The sequence below is a fragment of the Teleopsis dalmanni genome, chromosome 2, assembly GCF_002237135.1.
Source record: "Teleopsis dalmanni isolate 2A chromosome 2, ASM223713v2, whole genome shotgun sequence".
Lineage (NCBI taxonomy): Eukaryota > Metazoa > Arthropoda > Insecta > Diptera > Diopsidae > Teleopsis > Teleopsis dalmanni.
This window is the reverse complement of record NC_051847.1, coordinates 46,349,189-46,366,229: the sequence shown is the minus strand read 5'-3', so window position 1 is coordinate 46,366,229 and position 17,041 is coordinate 46,349,189. Positions and strand designations below refer to the sequence as shown.

Here is a 17,041-nt window from a genome sequence, read left to right as displayed (position 1 = left end):
ATGTAACTCGCGCGGAAGAAAACCTTTTTTCGCTTCTTTTTTTTTTATTTTTCTTTGTTCTTATTTATGTTTTGCTTTATTCGCTACTTTGTTGTACAACAGCTGATTGCATAGGGCGAATGATATAAAATATTTTTATGATTTCAAATTATGAAACTTCATTAATAATCGTCATAAATTTATTTGGTAATTTCTTGATATCATATTGAGATATAAAATAACAGTAGGAATTACAAAATTAATTCAATATCTACTTTATTACACAAATCATAATAAATTTTTATAACTATCATAAAATCATAAATGATTGAAAATGACTAATACAAAAATTATATATATTTATTTTTATTTATTTTTTATTTATGTATATTAATATATAATAATAGAAAAAGAATAAAAAATAATTAAACAATCATCATTTCTATTCGAACCCTTCTAACTTTTAAACAATAATTAAAAAAAAAATACTTAAGTTATAATGACTTAATAAAATAATAAAAATCCGCGATAAATCGTTCGTGCGACAGTTTTTTCATCATACTAAATTTTTATAACTATTAAATAAAAATGTGTAAAATTATAATAGATAAGTTGCTGCAATATGTTATAAAATATATATATCTAAAGTACCTTCTCTTTTTAAACTTATGACGTTTTTGATTTGTAAATCTGAATTCAATTTAGTTTTAATCTAGATTTGTCAAATTTTGTTGCTCAATCGAACAATTTTAAAGTAATCTAAAATTTTTGTAGTCTTGTTAGTAAATAAATCATTAATATGTTCACACTAACTTCATTTTCTGTGTAGTTTAACGCAGCATTTATCAAATAATCTTGAAAACTATATTTACATCTACATTTGCAATCAATTTTTTTTTTGATTTTTATTTTTTTTAAACAATAATTAAATATAGAAACAAACAAATTGAGTACATATGGAAACATGCCACACTATTTTATCTACCAATTCATTTAAAACAGTTGTTAGTTTTAGGGTAATTTTGCTAATCAGGCAAAATATCTAGAGTGTTATAAACTTATCTCGAGTGTTATACATAAATCTCAAGTGTTATACAGATTTATCAACCGAAAATGAATATTTAACTAAAAGTGAAAGAAAAAGTTACCCAAGATGTGTCAATTGAAAATGTCATTTAAAAGTTGATACAGTGCTCTAAACCGGCAATTAACAGAATAAAACAGTCATAAACGAAACTTTCCAACGATATTTAATCGTCATTATATCAAATGAAAAATAATGGGAGTAGAAATATTATGAATTGTTGCAGAGAAAATATATAAATAAAAAATATATAAATAAATATATAAACAAGATTTATTACAATTAAAACGCAGGGTTGTATTTGAATTTTGTATTTGTATATTTAATGAAATAATATAGTATTAGTTTGAGTTCAGAATGCAATTAAAATAAACATGTTTTTTAATATATTAATTATATGAAATATCAGCGCTAAATATAAGCAATAAATAAGAGAAATAACTTTAATGTGAATAATAGATTAATAAATTTAGCAGAAATATGCATATAACAAATTATTTTCTTACACATTACTTTTAAACGTATGTTTGTAACTAGTATTTATTTCACTATTTGGCGAATTAAAGTTTTAGTTAATCATATATCACTGTAACTAATTTTAAATAGATTTTTTATATTAATTATAAGCTTGCATTTAAAATGCATTAATATTTTTTTTTTGAATTTGTTGAAATTTTTATATTTTTGTAATTTGTAATTTGTATATTTTTGTATAATTTGTATTAATATTAAAGTAAATTTTTAAATATTTTATACTCAATTAATTTATAAAAGAGAATTTTGAGAAAACTTCAAGTTTTCACTTTAGTAATTGCAAAAATTATTTATTTATTATTTTTAAAATTTATTATTTTTGCGTTTGCTACGAAAACTTACGTCTGAGAGCTTTTAATTCTCTTATAAATTTCTTAAACTAAAAAGAGAATATCTCTGACACCAAATTTTTTGAATTAAACAGTTGTGCTTTCATGAATATATTTTTTGTTGTCTTGTTTTAGTAACCAAAAGTAGTGTTGCGTTGTGCCGTTTTAAAATAGCAATAGCACTTAAACTTAAAAAATAAATTCATCTTTATTTAAATGTAATAAGTTACTACAAATAATATGCGTGTATAAATATAATAGCATATGATATTTGAACAATATTGAATAGTTTGATTGTATAAAGAATATTGAATCGAACATAAAACAATTGATTGTTTAACTATTATTAAGCTATAGCAAATAAAATAGTAGTAAAAGTTGTTACAAGCAACCCAGACAATTTAAATATTGATTGCTCGCGTTGCCAGCATACACTTTCGTACCATCACGTAACGTCCTTGCTGGATAGTTTCAGCCGTCTTTCTGCTGTTGTCATCCAATAAACTTTTTACTTCGTTGTCCGGGATCGAACTTAACAGGAGTCTCTTACGTAAAAAATTATATCAAATAACTTTAAAACAGAAAAAATAGTGTAAATATAATTTTTAATGTATATTTAAAAATTGTTGCTTTTAATTCAAATATATATAGAGCAGTTATTATAAGTGTTGAATAGATAATTTAACGGTATTACGTAAATAATGCAAAAAATTAATGTACAAACGTGTAAATTCGTGTAATCAAAAATGAATTTTTTTTGTATTTAAGATGTAAACCGTGTCGTTATTTTTTAAAGATAAAATATTTTAAGGATTAAGCTAATTTGTTTGTGCAAAAAAAAAAATTAGATTAAATATAAAAACAATAACATTTGCAGTTGAATTTGTGTCAAACATTTAATCGATATTTGAATTGCTTGTGGCAGACCAACTTTTTAGCCGTTTTCACTAATTGACTGTTATTACATAAGTTGCACTTATAGTTTTTAAAGGATTCTAGATAAAAGATATATAGTTAGTTTTAAATATTAGTGTAAACTGCTTTAATTGAATACACAATTAGAATATTTATAAACGAAGTGCTATAAAAACAATTAAAGATTTATTTTTGCAAATTTTTGTAAAAATATTGTGAAAATAGTTAGTAATCACACTTAAGGAAATTTCTTTTATTCAAACAGTGATATAATATATAAAATAAAAATGCTATTTCTTTATTAACTATAGTAGCTTCAATAACTTCCGTTAAAGTAAGCTTTTACTGCTAAGTGTAATTGCTGCACCATTGTTGGATTGTTTGATTCATGAAAGAATAAAAATATCCTGTCACATTCATGGCAGAAGGAAAACATAAAAAGAATCAAAAGCTTTTGATTAGTTTTGCGGTTTTTGTTTTGCATGCACTGACACACAAATGCAGTATAAAATCAATTTTTGATTTGTACATTTGTTTGTTTGGTATCGGGTATCGAATTGTACCGTACAAAAAAAGCAATTGCAATAACAGAAACCGTTTTAATCCAATTAGTTTTGTACCTCTTTTCTGCTAACACGCATCGCCATATTTTCTCTTTCTAATTAGGTCGCCCCCACTTTGTCCTCAAAATCCACTATTATACGCTGTCGTACACTTATTTCTCTTTTAATGGCGGTATGGCGGTGTGCTTAAGAGCATTGCCACATGGAAAAAAAGAACAAGAGAGCATGGAAACAATTGTGTGTGAAGCTTATACAAGCTATGCGTTGCTCCACATTCAATCCATTATTTCTGCCATTTGCAGCAGTTAAACACATTTGTTTTCAAACTTCAAACGAAACGAATTTTTTGTTTTAGTTTTTTGCATGTTTTGCTCTAGTCATAACGTAAGAAAGCATAAATTTTATAGTGAATATGACGTGCTATAACCATTGACGGCATTAGCAGTTCTAAATTTGTTTCAAAAATTAAAATAAATATTCTTTTTATAGTTTATAATTTGCGTCTTTTTAAATACTGTTTCAAAAAATTTTATTTCAAATACAGACATAAAATTATTTATATAATTTTTCTATAGTATATGGCAAATCAAAAATACATTGTATAAATTTATTTATTAACGTGTCATTTTTGATAAATGCAATTTTATTTTAGTCAAGTGTAACTAGAATGTCGGTATAACAACGAAAGATACTGAATCGAGTGTGTGTGAGCATTGATCGTTACATCGGAACAATTGTTTTATACTTCGTTTTGCACATTTTGGCTATTTTCTGTAAAATAGTTACTATCTGTTTGTGTTCGTACGCTAACTTCGAGTTAATAACAGAATGTCGCCTCTTGCTGAAAGGACTCTGCTGTTAGTTGGTGTTCTGTGCTGTTTACAAGGTAAGTGTGTCGCTGTACATAGCATACAAAATGCTATGTGCAGCAACTGAACTTAGTACACTGTTAAATAGATAAAATAAGGCAAAAAGAAAACTCATACACAAATGAGATTCTCAAATGAGGTCAGAAGTACTTTTCCGTGCAACTGTTGCAACTATTATTTATTATCTGTGCATCGAAATTAACAAGGTGAAATATTGTTTAGTCGGCTGCATAAATAGCTATAGTATGACGTAAACAACGCTGCTTATTTCAAGATTTTAAACATTTTCCTTATCGATTATTCGCATCAAAAATTTGTTTAATTGTTTTTGTTTAAAAATTAATTAAATTATTTGTGCAAAAATAAAACGGAAAAAATCAAATTTAATATTAAATCTCATAAAATATGTAAAAAAGTAGCATATATAAAAACAATAAGAAATTTAAATATAAGAATTCTAAAAAGTATGATTATGTTTTTAACAATTACAGTTATAATTTTATATACATTAAAATTGTTAAAGTAGAAGTTTTTTTAAAAACTTTCAAAAAAAAATTATTAAACTTAAAATGAATATCAATATAAATTATATTACCCAAACCAAATTGATGAAATAATTTCTATAAATAACACACAAATAGCAAATAAAAGCGAAAGATTGTTGCCATACGGTGAATTTGGAAAAAAATTAATTTAAAATAAAAAAAAGAATAATAAATAATAATTCTAAAGATACAAATGATCCCTACCATTTGTATGCCCGATTCATGCACGACTCAATTAAGTCATACATGCCTACGGACTAAAAAGTCCCCACAACCCAGCTCAAAATTCTAGAAATCCCTGCAGTACGACCAGTTAAGGTACTCTTTCATATGGCAGGTTAGAAGAGCACTTAGCTTCCTTTCACTCCGATTGTCTACTAAGTATTTCGTCTGTTTTAACAATGCTTATTGTTCTAAAGATTATGCACTTGCAAAGGCTCCACTCTTCAATACTTGCCAACATCTGCATTACCATACATACATAAGGGACAGAACCTTGAAGTTATATGCGAAAATTGACAGACTATCCTACTTACCACTATCTAATCTTAGAGTAATCACTCTCCGCACGGGGAGGTACGCTGATCTGAGATCAATCACTGAATAATCATGAAGCTTATAGCCAATACATAAATTAGTCAATGAGATGGGTGGGACCCTGCATTACCCCCAGCTATCAAAGAGTAAAAGTGCACAGTTGCGCTGACTCGAAAAAAGGATCAATATACATACCATAGTGGAAGAACTATTAATGTCTCTAGATTTTGTCTAGTGTCTACGAATCTTATACAGTCTCTAATTATATGGTCAGGACTCTCAATTTTATCTGGTTGAGTTAGGTTGAAGTGGCGTCCTTGTGCACCAAAACTCACTGTAGCTCAAATAATGGGTCAAATATGATACCACAAAGAATTTTAGTATTAAAAGTAATAATTTGTTGAGTAAAAATTATGAATAGTTTTTTAATAAATATTCTTAACAGCATTCGTAAGTTTTATATCAGAAATAGCGCACAAAATTAGAATTGTTCTACCAAATTGAGTTATCAGTTTAGAAAGAAAACCGCTTCATTTCACTCTCGCAAGCAGTTAGCGCTAAACTTATTATTGTAAAAGTTCACAAAATCATTTACAAAAATAATTAAGCCATACGTATACTGCACTATGTATGAATTATTCTACCAGACTGAATAATCAATTCTTAGGTAAACTTCATTACCTAACCTAATGATCAAGCAATCAATGTACCATATATACTTTATTAATATAAAACGCGGAAAAATAAAAAAAAAACACGGAGAAAGAATAAAATAAGAATTGGCGAAGAAAAAAGTCTCTGTAAATACGTAAAATACTACTGTATCATATTGGTTTGGCAGTCTATTATCAGTCGTTTTCGCATAGAACTAATCTTATACAACTTTTTTCAATTAATTTCATGTGAAGCTTAATATAAAATTCTATAAAAAATGAAAAAAACAATTGTCAATTGATATATTCTGTTAAGAAATGTTCATTGAGCCCAAAAAGTAAAAAAACAGTCACAATGCTTATTAACATACATAACTTTAAATGAGCACGTAAAGAAATTTGTGTCATGGTAGTTTTAAAAGTAGTCACAACGCATTGTGTTAGTAGAGATATACCACAACGCATTCTGGATGGTATTTAATGTAGCCTTGAAACGACGAAGAAGTTAAGTGATAGAATCAACAAAAGATTATAAACTTTACAAAAACTAATATAATAGACGACGACGAAGAAGTTACGTGATAGAACCAACAGAAGATTATAAAGTTTACAAAAACTAATATAATATAAATTATACAAGGTGCTAGATCCCAGTGGAGTACATCATTTCGACCATGGCTAATCTTTTTGTCTTCTAATCGACTTTTATTGAACAAAAGACTTTTTGTTCTTTAATTGAAAGTCAGAATCTTAGCTGTTAAAGACATCCTAACATCAAATTATTTACAGTAACCAATAGAATAGATATTATATGAGGTACTGGCTCCTAGCGGAGCAGAGCCATCACAATAATTTCACTCCCACATCATGTTTTTTGCTCAATGAACGTTTTCGGCTTTTGAACCTTACATATAAAATAAACTTAAAAACTAAAAGTGTTAAGTTGTTTTAAAATTTATTTTATATTTTGATATTTCATTATGAAGTTGACACAATATTAAATTTAATCACAAAAATAAAATATATAAAATAATATACATTCACAGTATTTCACATAATAGAGCAAGCAGCATTGATTAAGTTGTTAAGTAAGTTGGGGACGTGCAAAAGATTAATAATTACTTTATGTACATATTGTGCAATTTAATAGTTTACAATTATTATTCAGTATATATATATATATATATATATATATATACACGTGTGTGTACATGAATATTTATTTTAGTACAGAATTTTAAGTAACCACTACTTATATTCATAACGCAGCTGTAGTTCTTCCACCATAAATAAATTTAAAAAGGACCTTTGTTCAATTAAATCCAAAACATAAAAATAAAAAATTGCAATATTTTATATAATATTTATTTTGAAATATTATTATAATAATATAAATATTTATATAATCTTAAACTAGGTTACATATTCTATAAAAATTTATTACGTATACGCCACGATGTACACATAAAACTCGTAGTGTACACTCAGAGTGTACATTCACAGTGTACCGCATTGATGTTTTTATTATTTTAAAGCAACAAATTTTAACCTTAAAACAGGTGCATGCGTCATTTTTGTTATTGGAAAAAGTATTCTCCATTTATATGATTCATATATTCTATTAAATAAATAAATATGTACACTGTTATTTATAAGAATGCAGAAGGTTACAAGGGATTGAATATTTATGTTATCAAAAATTCATTGAAAAATTTATATTTTCGCAAACACCTGTAGATAATAGTGTTGTATATAAAGAAAATTGACTAGAAGGCTTTCCTTAATAGTGGTTATTTAATATATATATAGAATTCAAAACATTTTAAACTTATTATTGTTTTATTGATTTATATAATTAATCGATGTATAACAATATAAACAGTAAATTCAATTAAGAAAATCTCACATTTAACCATTGTGGAACAAAGAATGTATAGTAGTATGAAAATCTGCTGCCATTTAAGTTAGGACAAACTATCCCCATACTTGTAGTGTACTTTCATAGATTATACTTCCAAAATCTTTCAAAAATGAACCCTTCTGTTGCCCAATTTAAAACTAAAAAGGAATATGATATGTATATGGTATTTTTTAAGTTCAGTTAATTAATAATTTTAGTGACTGAGAAACCCATTTGGAGAAACAAAATTATATTTTATATATTTATTTTATATATATTCTATATAATATATATTTGGTTACAATTTTTGAATAATGCTTCTGTATTTCACTACCATCAAAGTTTATAATTATTTTTAATGTGAATTATATTATGTTTACACTTACAGTTTTCGAATCTCATTACCATTTTACAAAGATTTTGTGTGTATATTATTTTATTCGAATTTGTCGTTTTAATAGCGATAGTGTAAACATCTTGTTAGTAATGTTAGCCAGTACTGGTACCCTTAGCTAATTTTTTATTTTTGTATTATACATGCATTTCTATTCTTCAATTTTAGTAACATTAATTACTTTATATACAAAAAGTTTGATACATTGATAAAGTAACTTATATCTAAATTAGACTCTCATATGGAGCGAAGCACTACAACCATCAGATCTTTGACTTCAGTAATTTTTTCCACAATTCATTTAACACACACTAAAATCTCTTCGACAATATTTAGCATAATTTTTGGCTGATATTAGCATTATAAATTATTCATCAAGCTATTTCTAACCTGTTCTATCTCGATAGTATGCAAAAGGTGCTAAAATCTGATGCTTTGATCCTCACACAAATTTATATCTATTTTTAAGTGATTGTAATTTTAAAACATAACTTTTCACAATAAATGTAAGTTTTATATGAATTAATATATTAAGTTCTTGTAGGTTAAAAACCTCTTAAACTTATCGAAAACTGAAATATATTTTGTTTCAAATTAGATCTCAGCTCAAAAATCAAAAGTTGGAACAAGAATACTTCTTAATTAAAGTTTCAGTACCAATGTCTTCAACTATCTTCACCTGTTGTACGGCTTTATGAAAACCCCATATAAATATATTTTTATTAAAACGTTTGTTATACTATTAAATACATACAAATATTAAATATTACTTTTAGTAGGAATATTTATTTAGTACGAACATTTTTTAGATTGCTGATATGTGCGGTTCAGTTTTTATATAAATAGTTCATTCTTATGTAGTGTTTGATAAAAGTATTCAGTTACTTTCGAAGTATAACAATTGTCAACAGAAATGAAATTACTTGGTTATATGTAGCATATATCTTTGGAACTCTTTTTCTTACGGCCCTTACAGAGCTGTCATTCTTTATATAAATGGGGAATGGTGCCTGTATGTAAATAACTTGGCTTTTTTATCATTATCCTAGGTCTCATGACATTCTGTCATTTGTCTGAAAAAATTTTTGCTTTTTAAGGCTGATACTCTAACCCTACTTAACCTATTTAATCTGCAGAGAGTTATTAACATTATTTGCAGAAACATTCAGTTAAAATTGAAATCAATACTCACTATTAAAATAAGTATTTCATTTTTTTTTAAATTTGTAATCATCTTTTACTGATCTCTCTCTGTTTGATTCTCTATTTGATGACAAACTAGTATTTTAGTATTTGGACAAATAGAATAAAGGATTTTTTTATCAATCTATGCAGTTCAACTTTTTTTAAATCAAAGTTTATTCCATGAATTATTCAAAAATGGATTTTTTAAGACACAGTTTAAAAAATTAACAATAAATAACTGATTTATAATAAAAATAACTAAATGATTAGTATTTAAACTTCGGCAAAGCAAAGCTAATGCCGATTAGATAGTGGATTTAAGTAGAGCCCGCTAATTGGAGCAACTTTCTCGCTATACTATATGTTGATATGGCTTACTATTTTCGGGATGAGTCCAATTAATAAAGCATGATAATTTGACATTTAATTGTAGTAAATTTCGCTATTTTAAGTAAGTTATTTACTGAAATATATTTTAATAAAGTTAACTTTTTTCGGCTTTATTCCAATTTTTCGGGCACGTTGATTAAACAATAGATTTAAATAAAGTCTGCTATTTTAAGCACGTTTCTTGGGTTTATGGGATTATTGGGTTTATGTTAATATAGCTTACTTTTTCGGCACGATTCCAATTTTTCTGGCACGTTGATTTGACAGTAGATAGGTATTAGTAGAGTTCGCTAATTTGAGCAACTTTTTCACGACACAATATATCGAAGTAGTTTACTTTTGGAGGTATCATGTCTGACATGTCTACATATTGTTGCTGGTTTTTTCGAATAATTTACAACTTCAAACGTCGATATCTGAAAAACTAATCATTTTTTCAAATGAGATACACTTTTAGTGCAATTTTCTTTTAGGATTAGTAAACCTCGAGTGCAATATATAACATTTGAGATTAATTTATAACACTCTAGATATTTTACCAGAGGAGCTGAATTACCCTGAATTTAACAGTTGTTTTATATGACTTGACAGATAAAGTATGATTTGATACAATATATTTATTTATGAAAAGTATAAAAGCTTAATAACACAATTATAAAAATGGCAGATCTAGAGACAATCTCTCGAAATTCACTGCCGTTCCATATGACTTGACAGATGAAGTGTGATTATAATTGTCATATATGTTCATAAAAAATATAAATGCTTACTATCCCTACAACAAAAATGTTAAAATACTCTAAAAATATTCGATTGGGTAATAAAATTTGGCAGATCTAGAGTAAATCTAGCTTAAATCCAGATTTACCAATCGAAAACGTCATAAGCTATATTATCATTTGGGTTGGTGAAAAAAGTAGCTCACAATAGCTGTCGTTATTAAAATCTGTTCTCAAATTGGCGTATCCGGGAAATCGAAATTTTGCCATTTTATTTTTTTTTAAATTATTTTATTTTAACACTTATTTAGGTTAATTTATTAGTGGATATTTTTTCTTTTGGAATTGTCGGTTTTGCCTTTATACTTCTAGTGGTAAAAAAGCAAAGCAAGAATAATAAAATTGCTGCCTCACAATGGCTTAGTTTAGTTTCCTTTTTATGGCAAATTGTTTTATGTTTTGGTTTTAACTTAGAAAATTGCATTACGCAACGTTGAAAAAAGAATAAGTTTCCTCAGTCAATACATCTTATATACAATATTTGTTATATACGTGCATTTGGTGTATTTCAGTACGAACTCAGATATTTACATACGCTCGAGTCTGCATGGCAACATATATAATAAAATACAAACTAGCGCACCAGGAGGATGAGGTGGAGGAGGAGGTGGTGGTGAAGGAGGAGGAGGGCGTATGGGTGTGCTAGTTTTAGTACTGAAAGTATCATAAAATATGCTTAAAAAATACTTACATTCAAAGCTTTATGTGCTCGATAACACTTGAATTAACCATTTTCCTTTTGTGACTCATCCTTTTTTCCGATTTGCATTCTTAACTTGTTATGTACCTTTTTAGCTCATCCTTGATGTGTTAACTTCAAAGCACTTACTTGATACGGACGAACTCATATGGCAAGTAAGACGTATAAGATATTGTGGTCTGAATGTAAAAAATATAAAAGTAGAACGAGTTATTTAATTATATGAACGTAACGGGTTGAAAGGACTTGCGTTTAAGGAATAAAAAGGATTAAAAAAGAAAAACAAAATATACATGCGATTTAATTCGTTTCCTTAAGCAATTTCGACATTTCTCTACTTGTAGCATTGAACATTTCAGGAATGACGACAATTGTGTATTGTCCTTGGTGCAGTGACGCAATAATATACCTTACATTCATGTCAAAGCAAGTCCATACATATTTTATTTCAGATCGATATTAAGGTCAATGGCCTAAATTCAAACATTTCTATGCTTTCCACATACAATATTAAACTATAAATTTTATGTCACTATTGAGTCTTAAAAATGCATTTTTCAAAAAGCACGTAGAGCCATAAGCATATATCTTCAAAATCCTACGCGAAAGGATGAGGAATAATTTTTTTAATGGGATTTACGAGTATAACATGTATTTGCATTCTATTCAATACTCCTGTATGCATAGAAATATTTGTTGAATAGGTTGCTGGTATACATATTTCCATTAAATCTACATGGAAAATAGCAATTTAATTAAATTTGCAGGAAATAAAACAGATATTCAATATCCGGTACATCCTTTCGTACTATGATTGCGTTTGTATGCTTCAACTATCGCCCGAAGTGCTTCCATAAGAAAATAGAGCAAAACCACTTTAATGCCTTTTAGTTTGTCTTTCTTTATATAAAATTAGCTAGTTTGTAATTAATGAAAAATATCTTAGCAGAAAGTAGTAAAGTAGCTAACAATAAAGTGAATGAAATACCTCTAGTCAAGGTTTAAAATTACGCTTTTGTTTTGCACATTTCTATTCACTTTATATTCTTTATATATTCGCGCATTTAATTTGATTAACTGCCCGCTTACTGCCATGGTTACGTTTCCTTAGTAATGTTTGCGACTGACTCAATGTTTCGTAACAAGAAGCTTTCGTTGCAAATGTCAATTATATAAATATTTTAATTGGTTTTTCGTATTTCTGTTGTGCAAGTCCATGTGATATCTTAGAAAACAACGTTTGATAAAAGTTCAACTCAACAAAATTCCAAAGAGTTGAGTTTACATTGTTAATTTTAATTCCATTTTCACGTAATGAGGTAATATAATACACAATCACAATGTTTACATAAATCTTTTTCTAATCTGACAAAAGCAAACAAAATATTAGCAGAAGAATGCGTAACCAATCCCTCGATGAAGACAATTATAAACTTCTGTAACTTAGAGCAATGTTTCTCAACGTGAAGCGTACGCTCCAAATGAGGGCAATTTGCTTGTTCAGGGGTGCGTTAAATTGAAATAGTTCATTTTGGATTTACACTTAAACTAACATAGATAATTTAGGAACAACTGAGACCAAGAAGTCTCACCGTTTACAAACTTCATGAATTAATATATAGTAGTAGTGCACCAGGGAAAAAACGATTGTTTATGGGAAAGTTGAAGGATACAGTTCATATTTTTATTGTAAACTTTATGTGATATAAACAAAATACATATTTACTTATAGTTTTGATAAGTCTTTCAATACACAGTCAAACTTCCATAACTCGATGTACTATTCTGCAAAAGGTTCGACTTATGGAGACTTCGAGTTAAAGAATTTTTTTTTGTAATTGTATATAACTTGCTCTCTAAACCCTCATGCACTCTATTTAGTTCGAGTTATAGAAAATTCGACTTATAGAAGTTCGAGTAATGGAACTTTGACTGAATATTAAAAAAACATTTATGATGAAAAGGAGCAAGAAAAAGGAAAAAAATATTGTTTATAGGAAAATTGAAAGATACAGAAACAAAAACAAAACATATATTATTGATAAGTTTTCCAATATATGTTTAAAAAAAATGTATGATGATAATATAAAAAAAATAGCAAAAGAAGAAACTTTATGTGATATAAATAAAACACATATATATTGATATATATTGTAGGAAATTGGGACAGCGCACTGTCCACTTAGTGATCTGACTGAAGTGAAGGATTAGTCAAGTAGATCACGAAATGACTTGGGTTCTTTTTCGTCGTCCTTCGATTCTCGAATGTCATTATTGAGTTAAAGCTTAAGTAGCTTCCGTTCGCTAAATCATCACCAACCCAATGATGTCCCAAGACAGTCATCTTTCTGCCCTTCAGTGCATAACATTAGCACAATATATGTACCTCTGCATTCTTTTCTTCTATGTAGAGTCTGCAAGTGTTTTCCTCAACAACAGTTATCTTTTTGAGGTGATACTTCAAATTTCCATGTCCAGTAATCAATGAGGTCAGTTAACTTTAATCGTTAAGTACTTCACTGGCATCATGAGTTTAGCCTGTCTACAAGTGCTTATCCCTCTCCACCTATTAAGACAAAGTGAAGCTATTCACTTATCGACATTGGCTGCAGTTATGTTGTAGCCCAAAGGTATTCTGGGCTCTGAGTCACAGAAGTTATGGTTTGATTCTTGCTTTTCAAGATCATCTGCCTTTTCGTTTCGATCAATACTGGTATGTCTTTTAGCTCATATGAATGTTACCTCATTTTCCTGAGCACATTTTATGAGCTTCGTGATACATTCTTGTACTTATTATATATAATTATAGTTTTGGTAATTTTTCCGATATACCTTTATTATAAAACATGTATAATGATTATTAGAAAATAAGAAGTAAAAAGTTTTGGAATTAGTATTGATGTGGTTTTATTATTATTGGAACAATCAAGAGAGTTACTTAGCTTACTAGAAAATAATACTTATAAAAACACGTTGCTTTCATAAGCGGTCACTATTAAGCATACTTTTAGGTTAGGAGCTTCTTCAATTGAATTAACATATGTAGAAGCTGTGAATTTGAAGAGAAAGAAGAAACATTGAATACCTCACCTATAGCTAGGAAGAGACTGAACTTCTTAGGCAAATATAACTTTGTCCATCACTAAGTTTTTTTATATTAGAGAAATTGAAATTTTTGCATTTAAAAATAATTTTATATTACTGTATGGTCCATTGAGGAAGATAACTTATCTAATAAAAATGTGCTTGAGATTACATTAATTGTAGTCTCTCAGTGTACTATTCTATAATTTCTGTCTCTTTTTTTATGTCTCAAATGCAGTATGCTTGCGTATCTTACAGATATTCAATACCATTTAATGAAAATTAATAGTAAAAATAATATATAGTAAATATATAGTCTTTATATTATAATATATATTATATTTTAATTAATTTTTATATTTATATTATTACATATAAACTTATATACTTTATTTTGTAGTTTGTACTGCGCTTATGTGCTATGATTGTAACAGTGAATTCGATCCACGTTGCGGAGATCCTTTCCATCCTTACTCAATAGGTGAAGTAAATTGTAGCAAACAAGAACCACTTGAACATTTAAAGGACAAGTATAAACCAACTTTGTGCCGCAAAACAACACAAAAGAGTAAGCTTTATAACATGATATCAATATGAATTATATATTATATATATATACATATATATATTATTTATACACAATAGGTCTGTTCCACGAGCTACTCATAGTAATTTTGAGTAAACACTGTGTATACACAAACGCGTTCCACCAGCAAATTTTCAAACATTTTTGTGTAAATTTTACTTCTGTTTTACTCATGTTTTACTATGAGTAGCTCGTGGAACAGACCTAATATGTATATAAGTATACGTATATTTTACATTATAATATGTAATATGATGTTAATTATATATGATAATTATATAATTGTGTACACATTTGTAAATAAAAGTATAATATAAAATATTTTGATAATAACCATAAATGGTAGATATAACTTTGTTATATATACGTAGGTTGCCTTTTAAGTCTTATACCTAGGTAAGCATTGCCAGATTTCGATGTTTCTGTTCGAAAGTTTCTTGGCCTTATAGTCCCGACTCAATAAATTATTGTTCCGAAAAATAAATGGTGTGTGTTTTTCTACACCCGAACTGGACATGGTGTATCCAAAACTAAGGTTTTAGAGTGGAAAAACTGTTTCGAAAATTGGTTCAATAAAATGCAAAAATGTACGAGTATTGATTACCATGGAGAATACTTCGAAAAACAATAAAGCCATTTTTACTGATTAACCGCTGTGTTTTCATTGTTAGGCGCAAGACTTAAAAGGCAGCTCTCGCATGATATCATATGCTGTGCTGTGATATAATATTTACAACTACTTCATTATATATTTATTATAATGGGTTATATATTATTTGTATTTAATAATATAATTAAATAATATATTTTAATGGATTTTTCTGTTATAGTTTATGGTAAGGTACGTGTCGTGCGCGGATGCGGTTATATACCAGATGAACGTGACGACGGCGAATGCATGAAACGTCTGGGTACACACGACGTGCAGGCGATCTACTGTGCATGTACAACCGATCTTTGCAATCATGCCGCACCAACACTGCTAACAAAAAATTTCGTAGTCAACGCATTGCCCTACACATTAGCAACAATATTTGTATTGATAACATGTAATTTTAATAGCTTAAATTTAAGTTTCAGGCAACATTCATAAATCTGAGAATTATAGCAATAAAATTAAACAAATTATTTTTTATTTAAAACGTTAAACAAACAGCAAGTGTCGTCATTTTTTGAGGTAAATAATAACACGAGCCAAAGGTGAGGTCAAATAGTGCTTGAGAGAAGCTCCAACCTATAGTAAAGATTAATACTAAAAACAAATAATAAAAGTATAAAAATATAAAAAACAAATTAATATAAAAAAATCTTTATTTTGCAAACATATGTGTTCGATTTACGAAAGAAAAATAATATATTATATAAAAATAGAAAAATTATATTCAATTGAGTGCTAGCGCTTTGGTGGGGGACTCCCAAATGGCTTTGTATTTCAACTATGGAAGAAATTTTTATTTAATCAACATACAAAAACAAAAAAAAAAAAACAAAACAATATACAAAACTGATTTAATACTTAATGGTTATTTTTTTTATAGATTATTTATTTGAATAAAATATATTTAGTAAAGTAAACTTTAATTAATCCATTTTATACGTTCAAAACGTTGAAATTTAATTAGCCTACTGGGTGTTCCTTTTAAATTATTAAAAGTTCATAATAAAAGAAATATATATAAAACAATATACAATATAACAAAAAATTAAAAAAATTTCTGTCTGTGTACATTTCAATATTTAGTAAAAATATTTATTTTCGAAATGAATGAATTGGATAAGAAAGTAATGTATAATAAAACGATAAAAAAAACCTATAAAAGCAAACCGAAAAAATAAATAATATAGTAAAAAATAAGTAAAAATTTCTGAATAAACAAACAAAGAAAACAATGAGTATATAATAAAGAAAAAAATTTGTTTAAAATACATTTAATAGAAAATAGAAAATAAATAAATAAAAACGAGAATTATATATACATATTAGGATTCATAGCTTAAAGCAAAAATTAAATTAA

General features: G+C 27.4%; 1 protein-coding gene across 3 annotated transcripts; it reads left to right on the top strand.

Moving 5' to 3' along the window:
- The first annotated feature begins 2,381 nt into the window (after window positions 1-2,381).
- On the top strand, window positions 2,382-16,527 carry LOC119681542. 3 transcript variants are annotated; one of them, XM_038094773.1, is made up of 4 exons: window positions 2,382-2,476; window positions 4,057-4,290; window positions 14,841-15,008; window positions 15,857-16,527. In XM_038094773.1, exons 2-4 carry the CDS (start codon window positions 4,233-4,235, stop codon window positions 16,117-16,119), a joined length of 489 nt encoding a protein of 162 aa, XP_037950701.1. In that variant the 5' UTR covers window positions 2,382-2,476; window positions 4,057-4,232; the 3' UTR covers window positions 16,120-16,527. The 3 variants fall into 3 exon arrangements, with proteins under 3 accessions (XP_037950701.1, XP_037950699.1, XP_037950700.1); XM_038094771.1 differs by having other exon boundaries at window positions 2,382-2,518; XM_038094772.1 differs by lacking the exon at window positions 2,382-2,476 and adding an exon at window positions 3,217-3,788.
- Window positions 16,528-17,041: the final 514 nt, after the last annotated feature.